The 12,660-nt window shown below is 27.5% G+C and overlaps 1 protein-coding gene across 2 annotated transcripts in view; it reads left to right on the top strand.

Annotated features, from left to right (window-relative positions):
* Positions 1–11,659, top strand: part of LOC135960371 (transcription factor grauzone-like) — a 36,674-nt gene extending 25,015 nt beyond the window's left edge. For both annotated transcript variants that reach the window (XM_065511647.1, XM_065511646.1), the window contains exons 3-6: positions 832–1,029; positions 1,087–1,623; positions 11,190–11,336; positions 11,407–11,659. In XM_065511647.1, the coding sequence (XP_065367719.1) occupies positions 832–1,029; positions 1,087–1,623; positions 11,190–11,199 (745 nt within the window). In that variant the 3' untranslated portion in view covers positions 11,200–11,336; positions 11,407–11,659. The remainder of the gene's footprint in view (positions 1–831; positions 1,030–1,086; positions 1,624–11,189; positions 11,337–11,406) is intronic.
* Positions 11,660–12,660: the final 1,001 nt, after the last annotated feature.

Raw genomic sequence — 12,660 nt, 5'->3', positions numbered from 1 at the left:
ATTGATGTATCAAACATTTTATTTTTTTTATTTTTTATCTTGACAACGGAATGACAAACTTTTATATATGTACATATATACCCTTGCCCATAGGGTAACATAGAGACGAGACATAATTGTCAAAAACATATCTCTGGCAACAACAAAATACATGCTAGTCAATGTATTTTGTTTTTGTATCAGACAAATGATTTGTTGTATTTTTGTTTGACAAATCGGAGTGTCTCGTCTCTATGTATAATTCTCTATGCCCTTGCACATAGGGTAACATAGAGACGAGACATAATTGTCAAAAACCTAAGTCTGTTTTCAAAAATCTAACTCTTGCAACAACAAAATAGATTCTAGTCAATGTATTTTGTTGTTGTATCAGACATATGATTTGTTGTATTTTTGTTTGACAAATGAGAGTGTCTCGTCTCTATGTATAATTCTCTATGCCCTTGCCACTCATGCTGAAGGGTATAATGGTGAACATATCGCACAGCCAGTTCAAAAATGACACAACTCAAAATTTTAATTTTTGAGAAATCGCAATTGAAACATAATGAAAGCCATAACTGTTTTTTTTTGTCAACAGTTACAACAATGAAATTCACCATTTTGTTTATAGATAAACAAGTCTATTGTGCATATAAACCCGATAAATGAATTTTGTGTTGTGTCTCTTTTGAACTGGGTGTGCGATATATACAGCATTGAAGGTGTGCCAAGTTTTAAACTTAGATGAGAACTCCGATATTGTAAGTTTTTCATTAATATATATTTGAAAAAATTATAAAAATAAAATGTAATTACTTCCGTTTTAATAAATCCAATCAATTTATTTAGATGCGAAGAATGCGATTTTACATTTTCCGATCGTCAATCTAGACATAATCATTTCTTGGTTAAACATCAAAAAGACGAAGATAAAATTTACGCATGTTCACAGTGCTCGAAAAAATTCGTAAGGAAATATCTTCTGGAGCAGCATAAATCATTTTCACATCGAGATTCTATACCCAAGTGCAAAAATTGTGGCAAAAGGTATTTCTGAATTTAAACTAAAATTTATAAATGCTTATAAACAAGAATTTTTACTAGATTTAAAACTGTGGAAGAGTTGACTGAACATATTAATAAGGAAGACTGTCAACCTGGAATAATGTGTGATATTTGTGCAAAATGTATTCGGGGAACCGCTGCTTTCAAACGACACCAGCTTGAGCATCAGGGAGTTGCGGTACCAAAAGTACAATGTGATTTATGCGGCTTATGGTATAAAGATAAAAGGGGGTTAAAGAGACACAAAAGAAAACATATTGAAGCAAAGGAACCTCATGTTTGTGACATATGCCAAAAAATATCTCCCAGTCGCAGTGCGATGTTGAGTCACAAGCGTTATGCCCACGGGACAGATCGTATACATGAATGTAGTGTCTGTCAAAAGACATTTAAGAAGCCAATATCATTGAGAGAGCACATGACAACACATACTGGAGAAGTCCTCTATAATTGTCCACACTGTCCTAAAACGTTCAATTCTAATGCAAATATGCATTCTCATCGCAAAAAAGTGCACCCTAAAGAATTTGAAGAAACTCGTAAACAACGCAAACAAAATGTCGCTCTTGGGGAACAGTAAGTATTTTCAAAATCCGAATTATGTAATATAAAAATAATGATTTATTTCACAACATTTTTTATCTTATTTCAAAGACGTTAATTCTTTACGGAATTTATATTTAACCTTAGATAGATTCATTTTTGTTTATGTAAATTGAAATCTACTCTAAATTGAATGAAAGTACTTTTTTCATCCAATTTTCAAATATTTTGAGTTTGGTTTATGAACCTATTTAATCGCTCTAATCTATACATACTAGGGTGATCGATTCTTCGACATTTTTTAGAAACCGGTTTTCGGTTTCTTCGAAAAATCGCAAATTAATATAAACCGGTTTCGGTTTTTTTTATAATAACCGGTTAACCGGTTTTTTGCCAAAATATTAAAACTCCTAGAAATAAGAAGAAACTAGTTTAATTTATTAAAATAATAGTGATTAAAACAATTTTGATTACTTCTTTTAACCTTCACAAGGTCTTCGGTTCTAATTTGAACCATTTCGAAATTAATATTTAATTTTGGACTTCAGGGGTGTGGATCATATTTGACCTGGAGCAAAAATCTTGACTTTTTGTTACTCACAATTAAGTTAAATGTTTTCAGAGCTTTGGTAGCACTATAATATATCTTTGGTAGCTCTAATATATATCTGCCTCTTTTCATTATACATGCTGATAATTATACCCGAATGAAAACTAGGATTCCCCGGGTAAAAACCAAAGCTATTTTTTTCTTTAAATTAAAATTAAATTTGTTCTAAAAGTGAGTAGTTGATATTTTATTACTTTAGTTTCAAATGTCAACAATTTCGTTAGGTTTTTTTTGGAAAATAAATCTTTTTTCTACGTCAGTAAATTTGAAGACTTTATGAAGATAAGTAATCTCTTAGGAATCAAACACAGTTTAAATGCTTTGGAGTATATCGATTTTTTCTTTTTTTTTTATAAAACTATACATTAAAAATGATCTTTCACTCTATGTAATTGGAGGACATACATATATGTACATAACAAAGCATTGAGTAAGTTTTCTGGCTTTCCGAATCTCTTGTGACATTTGTCAAAATATAAAAAATCTTCTAAAATGTTTGGAGTATTTGTTTTAAAAAAGTTTTTTGGATTTTGGATATTTTTTAATACACTAAAACTCATAAAACCACACTTTTAGAAAAAACCGGCTATTCCAGGAGATAAAACCGGTTTCTCGATATTCGAAATGTGAGCTTTTCAAAAAAACCGGCTATAACCGGTTATTGAAAACCGGGCCGATCACCCTAATATATACATATATAAAAATGGACGTTTGTATGTGTGTATGTATGTTCCGAATGAACTCAAAAACGGGTGGACCGATTTTGATGAAATTTTCAGGGAATCTTCAGAATATCCTGGTAGGTAACACTGTAAAGTCAGATTTTTGGTTTTCATCGAGAGCTGCAGAGACACCTCAACAGCATATCGTAATCTGCATATCGGATTGGCTGTGGGAACGTGCAATTTTGGCATAAAAAAATTATGATGTTAACAAGCTCGATGACCAAATACAATTGAAAGTGCCTGTCGAAATAAAATACAAGTCGATCTAAAGGCCAGCAACGCGGACCAGGTTCAGCTAGTATATAACATACATGGGCATTAGAGTGTCCCTTAGAATTAAATTTTTGGAAATGTTGAGACGGTACCCCCTGAAAACTTGTGTAATGACATAAAATAGCACCAAAAAAAATTTTAGCTTGTTCTAAGAAGGGCAACCTGTGCCGACTTAGCGATTTAGTATTGAGGTGCATTTACAAGGGGAAAAAATGTATTTTTTTCAGTTTTTGTAAAAATTTTCCCATTAAATAATTACCTTAGCAATTTAATTTAAAAGAATCGAAATGTGTACGTAATTGTCGTTCTAATAAGATATAAAAGACAAAAATTGGTTAAAAAATGTTAAAGTTATTAAAAAATCGCCAGGCCATTAACGTGTCTCAGGCCACTAGAACATGAAATGTAGGAACAAAATTAACATATTTTGAGAAATATTAAAATAAAAGTTTATTATACCCTTCACCTTCGTGAGAAGGGTATATATAAGTTTGTCATTCCGTTTGTAATTTCTACATTTTTCATTTCCGACCCTATAAAGTATATATATTCTGGATCCTTATAGATAGCGGAGTCGATTAAGCCATGTCCGTCTGTCTGTCTGTCTGTTGAAATCAGTTTTCTGAAGACCCCAGATATCTTCGGGATAAAAATCTTCAATAATTCTGTCAGACATGCTTTCGAGAATTTTGCTATTTAAAATCAGCAAAATCGGTCCACAAATGGCTGAGATATGAGGAAAAAACCAAGACAACCTCGATTTTTGACCTATTTTTTAGCTATATCTGGATTACTAAGACATTAATATAGACAATATGGATATCTAATGATAGATATTTCAAAGACATTTGCAACGACGTATATAAGACCATAGTAAGTTGGACCTACAATGGGTCAAAATCGGGAACAAAATTTTGAACCCGAATTTTTTTTAAAAAAAAAAAAAAATTGAAAAAACAAAAAAAAAAATTTAAAATTTAAAAAAAAATAAATTTTAAAATTTAAAAAAAAAAAAAATTTAAAATTTTAAAAAAAAAAAATTCTAAAATTTAAAAAAAAAAAATTTTTAAATTTAAAAAAAAAAAATTGTAAATAACAATCGAAAAATTTTTTTTTCAAAAAATTCAGAAAACAACTGGAAAAAAAATTAAATTTTGTTTACCTAAAAATATTTAAAATTTTGAAGTATAATTTGGTGAAGGGTATATAAGATTCGGCACAGCCGAATATAGCACTCTTACTTGTTTTTACTTAGAATATATCCATATTTACTTGTATATGAGTTTTTGTCTTCGTAGGCTCATTCGCCAAAACATGGCCAAAAAAATAGTTTTTCTCGAAAATCTCAAAATTTAAATCGCAGGTTCGGAAAAACTATAGGAGGTATTGACATATTTTTTTCATATTTTTATTTCCTATTATGTTGTCAATAAATCCCCATGTGATGATCAAAAAATTCTGAAATTTGTTTAACAAAATTTTTAAAAATTTGAAAATGGAGTTTTGAAACTGCCGTTAAAAAAAATAATAATTTTTTTTGGTCATACCTGGGAATAGGTTAGCGGTATCCTACGAAGACAAAAACTCATATACAAGTAAATATGGATATATTCTAAGTAAAAATAAACTTTTATTTTAATATTTCTCAAAATATGTTAATTTTGTTCCTACATTTCATGTTCTAGTGGCCTGAGACACGTTAATGGCCTGGCGATTTTTTGATAACTTTAACATTTTTTAACCAATTTTTGTCTTTTATATCTTATTAGAACGACAATTACGTACACATTTCGATTCTTTTAAATTAAATTGCTAAAGTAATTATTTAATGGCAAAATTTTTACAAAAACTGAAAAAAATACATTTTTTCCCCTTGTAAATGCACCTCAATACTAAATCGCTAAGTCGGCACGGGTTGCCCTTCTTAGAACAAGCTAAAATTTTTTTTGGTGCTATTTTATGTCATTACACAAGTTTTCAGGGGGTACCGTCTCAACATTTCCAAAAATTTAATTCTAAGGAACACTCTAATGGGCATACTGCATTACTTTTTTACTGCAGTAAGCGTTTCAGTAATCAGTAAATGCTTACTGGTAATGAAATATAATTTTCATTATCAGTAAATTTTTATTGATTACTGAAAAAAATAAGTATTCAGTAAATTTTACTGATTACTAAAAAAAATTTAGTTATCAGTAAAATTTACTGCATACTGAAAAAAAATCAGTAATCAGTAAATTTTACTGATTATTGAAATTATTTTCAGTAATCAGTAAAGTTTACTGAGTACTGATTTTGTTTTCCAGTAATCAGTAAAAATAAATATATACTGAAAAAGTACTGGTACTGCAAAGTGCCCATCTATGGTATATACAGTGAGTGTCACTCAAAATCGTACAACATATATTTTTTTTAAATATTATGAAATTATACAGGCAATAATAGGTGATTATATAAAAAATTAAAAGTCATTTTACTAAATGGAACAAAAAATATGTATTTCAACAAAAAAGTTAACAAAACCTCAATTCGTTAAAAAAATATTGATGAAAATTAAAGAACATCACAAAATTCATATTTCAGTTATATTCGTACACTTATATTAAATTATAATTAAAACTTTAAAAAATAAAAAAATGTTAATATTAAATAATCCTAATACTTTGTAGGGTGTCATTTGCAATTTTTTAGTGCCTTTACGATTTTAAATGAAGCGTTGATATTCTGGGCACTGACAGTCTTACCTAATTTTTTTATTTGTGGATAAGGGCAATTAAAATTATACCCAATTTTCTGATAGGTAATAGCACACACAATATAAAAATAGCATTTTAAAATATTTCCAAAACATCAACTTTCTAAAACTAATGAATAAAACTTGACTACGATGGTGTACGATTTTAAGCGACATTCACTGTAATAACACAGGTTACAAGATTTTTATATATGATGTTCGTTCATCATGTTTATTATTTCAGGCCGCCTAACTTCGAGAAAATTATTGAAAACTTTTGAGATATTTATAAGAGATATTTTCATAATTTTTTCATATTTTTATTCCCTATTATATTCTCAATAAATCCCAATGAGATGATCTGAAATTTATTTAAAAAAAAAGACAAACTCATATACATGTAAATATTGATATATTTTTAGTAAAAATGAGCTTTTATTTTAATATTTATCAAAATATGTTAATTTTGTTCCTACATTTTTTGTTCTACACCATTTTTCATTGAAATTGAGAACATTATACATGATATTGAGAAAATTTCAAATGAAATTGAGAATTTCCATTTTAAATTGAGAAAATTCCAATTGAAATTGAGAATTTCAACTTTAAATTGAGAAAATTCCAAATGAAATTGAGGATTTCCATTTTAAATTGCGAAAATTCCAAATTAAATTGAAAATTTTCTTTTTAAATTGAGAAAATTCCAAATGAAATTGAGAATGTCAATATGTAATTGAGAAAATTCCAAATGATATTGAGAAATTCCATTTCAAATTGAGAAAATTCCAAAAGATAATGAGAATTTCCATTTTAAATTGAGAAAATTCCAAATGAAATTCGGAAAATTCTAATTGAAGTTAAGAAAATTCCAAATGAAATTGAGAAAATTTTATTTTACTTTACATTAATAATAAATTATTTCAAAAAAAAAAGGAAATAAATCTGTAACTTCTAAACCCTTACGACGATTTGAATGAAATTTCACATGCGCAAAGAGGAAGTGTAGTCGAGTTTAAGTTTTGAATTTGGACCTCATGAGCCCACCAGGAGCGGGTTCCAAAAGTAGGACACCTCGGGTATTTTCAATTTTTAAAATGATCCTATTTCTTCGTTTGTTTACGATTGCACATTTAGAATCTCCTTCGCATTTGAAAATTTAATTTTCAACATTTTTACCCACCCTACTCCAGTTTTTAGTGACCGCGGTTCCAAATATTCCCCAATTTTATAAATTTTTCTTTCATAGGATTAACAATAGATCTATATATCAAATAAAGGAAGAAGTGTTTAAAAATCATGACTGAGTCCAAAGTTACATGCATTTGAATTTAAAAAAATTAAAAAAGGCGATTTTTCGCAATTTTTTTGGGAAAAAAGTACTTTTATTCTTTTTAAGTTATCTAAAAAATTTCTAAGAGGATGTATAATAAATTTGTACTTTTTGAAAAGCTAACTTTACGCCAAATATTTTAAATGAAAAAAACATTTATAATTTTTGATACCGACGGGATCAGGTCCATTCAAAAAATGCCTATTTTTTATATAAAATTCTACTTTAGGGCAAAAATTCTCAAATCGCATACTTGATATCAAAATATAGTAACCTATTTTAGATGGCCCAATAAGTTCTTAATTATTTTGTAAAGGGTTCCGATAACCCCGCCCCTGGTATAGATATTATAGCCAAAAAACGAAAAAATCCCATTTTTGGGATTTTTCAAGATTTTTTTTTGGGAATTGCGGGCTAGTTGATAACAAATTTCAAAATTTGTTTTTATTTTTCCATTTTAAATTGAAAAATCTACATAACTGTGAAATTTCATTAAAAAATATTCATAAATAAAAATTTTATTTCAATTTGAAAAATTTGTATCTATGCAAAATTCAATAAATAGCATTTTTGTCATATTTTTCAAAAAAGTATTCAATGAGTTTTTTAATTGTCAAAATATATATAATTTTTTGAAAAGTAGACAAAATTCTCTATCCATTGATATATAACATGTCTACCTTATGATTTTTACGTGTCAAATAAATTAGGGAAAACTTAACATCGAAACAATTTCAAAAAAAGCAGATTTTAGTGTTTTTGAACAGTCAGATTTGACGCCTCTGTATACTTTGTGGTTTTCATTAAATGGTACTTCTTGAAAAAACGTGTATATTGTGTCGTCAGACGGTGGAATTTCTGGCAGATTCATGTGCTGTAGATTCGAGTAAAAAGCACATGTGTTCTACTTTTTGCTTTTTATACCAATATATGCATTGTCAAATCAGTACTTTTCATTTTTGAAGATGATTTTTTTAACACTTGAAAAGAAAATAAATTTGCTTTTACATATGAATTTGTTAAACACTTTATTTTTTAATTGACCCACACTTACTTGGCTTTAATTCAACTGAACAAAATTAACTGATTTTATATACTGTTCAAGTGTATATAGAAAGTAATCCGGCTTTACTATAAAGTTGTTGTTTAAAATTTAAATTTGCAAAAATGAAAAAAAAATATAAGAATGTGTAAAAATTAAAATATGTACTTTATATTTACCGTATTTTATAAATGCATCGTAACCATCGTCTTCCATCAAAATTAACAACAATTAATTCCATTTTAACGAGTTTAATTCCATTTATTTTTAATTTGTAAAACATGAAATGTTTTGTATAAATATGAAATTATTATATTGAATATAATTAGTAAAAACACTAAACACAATGGCCCATAATCATAGTCAAACACTAAAGTTGGTTCTTTTTAGAAACAACTTTAAAATAAAAACCTGCTTTTAATTATTTTGCAACTACATATAGTCAAAATTAAAGTGTGTTTTAAATTGAACCGACTTTAACTCAAAAGTAGAAAATGTTTTCATACAATATACAAAAAAATATAGACAAGTGGCACCGCTGAACAGCTGACGTAGAAAATTAAAAAAAAAAAGGTAAACAATAAAAGTAACAGCAAAATCTAAATAAAAAAAGCAAATTGTGTTGGAAAAATGGAAAAAATAAAATTAATATCATATTTAGGATATTTTGGTACTAATTTTATTGATAACTGTTCAATAATTGAACATTTTTTTACCATACATATCTTGTAACTTAATCATTTTTTAATTTTTGCCGAACTTTTTTACTTGGCGAAGAACAGCTGATGCTGTTGTTAAACGAGTTAATAACAGCTTCAGCTAGTTTTATATTTAGAGTCGACTTCAACGTCAGAAGTATACTTTATCTTGTCTATGGTAGACCTAAAGTCCACTCTTAAGTAAATACGACTTTATCTTTACTCTTAAAATACACTTTATTTCTGACTATGATATGGACCAATATGTTTGTACTTTATTGTCATTTATTGAAAAAATAAAATTATTTTTGTAGGAACAATTTCAAATGTTTGGAACAACAATGAAATACATTTTACAACTGACGACCATGTAACATTATAATATAAAATATAAAATTTTCAATTCAAAAATGTTTTGTTTAAAATATGATTAAAATTATAATGATTTTATTGTGATAGTCATATGAGGCAGTTAGGAAAATAATTTGATCGCAATGAAAATGTTGCTATCATGTTTTTTCTCTGTGTGTAATAAGACGATAGCTACGATTTTTAGTTATTATCTGAATTTTGTGGAGTCACAAATTTAAAGTTTAAAAAAGTAAAATTGTTAAAGAGGTATAAAATTTATACTATAAATAAAATAATAACATAAATTTATACTATAAATGGATAATGTAAAATATAAATATGAATTTAGGAATGAATTTGACCAAAAAAAGAAAGTTCAATAAATAATTTAAGAACTTTCACAAAAATATTTTAATCATTTATTTACAAGAAAGACTTTATTTAGCGAAGCCGCCTGCCGCGTTCTATGGAGGAGAGAGTCCTTTAGAGCAGAAAAACTTTATTTGCAAAACAAGTCTTTTCACTCAGTAGCATGGCGATCAACTATTTGGATTCGCAGAAAAAGGTTTTTATTATTGGAGGGCTGCGGCCGCTCTTATTGGCTTTCTCCTCCATGGAACGCGGCAGGCGGCTTCGCTACATGAAGCTTTCTAATATATGAAAATGTAAACTGTTACTGCGATCGTGATTTGTTCTAAAAATTTTATAAAAATGAGTTTATCTAAAAATATATTTGGACATTATGACACTTTCAAAAGTGTCATAATATCCATAAGCAAAGTGACATAGTGTCCATGGACATTATGACACTACCGAAATGACATAATGTCCATGGACATAATGCCACTTAATGGGCTGTCATAATGTCCATGGACATTATGTCAATGGACACTAAAATATGCCACCAAGAAAAACATAGCGTTGCATTTTTTATGTTCGCTACTGTATATTTCTGCAGAAAAATATATTGTATCAAAGTATATTTATACAAGTACATGCAACTCTACAACAAATCAACAATAAAAGAAACAACATTAATTTTGTTTGTGTAAAAACTTCCACAAATTTCACTCACTTTGCCCATTTAATCGGGTCTTTTCGCACATAGAATAAGTCCTCACTGCCACTGGTACATTTTTTTTGCATAATGAATAAAAACACATTTTTATATTATTATTATTGTTTTTACTATAGAAATTTTCAAAATTATATTTTTTGATTAATATTTTCAAATACAAAAAAAATTAAAAAAAAGTAAACAAACAGAGAAAGAAAAAAAATTTGACAATCTCACAAGTATTTACAAAGGAACAAAAATTAACAGCTGATCCAAAGTAAATTTAATTTATTAATTTACTTTGAGCTGATCACTTGCATGTACTTGTATAAATATACTTTGTATTGTGTTCTATTTACTGTACCTTTTCTATGTTATTATTACTCATGGCAGAACAAGCAAGGTACAATTATTAGAAAGTATGTTCTCAATTATACATTCCCTATAACGTCAAACAAAAGAAAATGAAAAAATATAAAAAGGAAATGTCTAAAAAAAATAATTGAATTTAAATTATTGTTACAAAAAAAATAATTTTCAAACATCAATTGAAGAAAAACTATTTTTTTTATAAGTTACATACTAATTCAAGTCAAAAAGTTACAAATTTATAAAATATCTCGGTAAGAAATTAAAAAAAGTTATGTGATTAAATACATATTTGATATTTTAGGGTTGTACATTGGAACCTCTAATAATTGTACCTGGTAACTGATTGTACCATGATTATTACTATTATTATTTTAGTATTTGTATTCTCTTATTTTTATTTATTTTAGATTGTTGTAATGAAACAAATATTATCTGTCAGTTTAAAAAACATTCATCGAATACTGGGTGTAAATATTATTAGTAATTATAACTACGATGGCGTTAAGGGAAAAAATCTCTGAAAATATATTGCAATATATTAAATGCTCTGTATGGTAAGCATTTAAAAAAGTACCAATAGTAAGTAATAACAATAAGAAGCAACAATTATTTTTTTTATTACAGAATCAATCAAAACCGTGGGCTATACTTACGATGAATTCATAAAATTATAAAGAAAACATGGATTACTAGTATTAAAAATAATTTATAAACTTTAAATGAATTACTCAGAAAAAAGGAATTAATAATTGGAATGAATTTTTTAATAAATATTATTAATGACTTTTTGTCCCAAACTTTGTTCATAAATATATAAAATTGTACATGAAGGAAATGTATGCTTTTTTAAATAAATTTGATGATATTTTACAATAAATTGCATACAATTGCATTACTTCAAATATTTTTTGTATAATAGCCCTATTTTGGCCAATCTAATAACTTTAACATCGCAGGTACGGAAAAACTATAAGAGATATTTTCATAATTTTTTCAAATTTTTATTCCCTATTATATTCTTAATAAATCCCAATAAGATGATCAAAAAATTCTGAAATTTGTTTAACAAAATTTTTAAAAATTTGAAAATGCAGTTTTGAAACTGCCGTTAAAATTTTTTGTTGTTCATACCTAAGAATAGGTTAAAGGTATCCTACGAAGACAAGAACTCATATACAAGTAAATATGGACATATTTTAAGTAAAAATGAGCTTTCATTTTAATATTTATCAAAATATGTTAATTTTGTTCCTACCTTTCTTGTTCTAGTTGCCTGAGACACGCACCCCTATCGCGAATCAACATTTCACATGAAATATTTTCCCTTTTCCTTTTTTCGTTCATCAACTTTGTTCACGTGAAAAAAATTCCCCTTGTTGTGAAATTTGTAGATGGAATTTTGTAAACAATAAACAGCTGTTACGAACAAAATCAACTATTGTGAATGTAAAGTTCATCATGATATTCCCGATAGCAATTTTCCCTTCGAGGGAAATAAATATTTCATGGGAACAAAATTTCACATGTTATTGCCGATAGGGGTGACGTTAATGGCCTGGCAAATTTTTAATAACTTTAACATTTTTTGACCAATTTCTGTTTTTTATGTCTCATTAGAACGACAATTACGTACACATCAGAGAACGGATTGAATGGTCTATTTTGTGCTTTTGAATGCATTCACAAAAATGAGCCTTTTGTTGACAATATACATTAATTCTGTAAAGCAATGCATGACATTATTCATAAAATGGAGTGCAACGAAAAATGATGCATGTATTGCTTGTCTTCTATGAAAGTAAACTGACAGTCCCAAAAGCAACGAATACTTAACGAATGGTGTGAATGGTTTTAATGCTGATAGAATGAATTTACATA

Source organism: Calliphora vicina, chromosome 5 (assembly GCF_958450345.1).
Source record: "Calliphora vicina chromosome 5, idCalVici1.1, whole genome shotgun sequence".
Lineage (NCBI taxonomy): Eukaryota > Metazoa > Arthropoda > Insecta > Diptera > Calliphoridae > Calliphora > Calliphora vicina.
The sequence above is the reverse complement of the archived record's forward strand: the minus strand, read 5'-3'. Positions and strand labels throughout refer to the sequence as shown.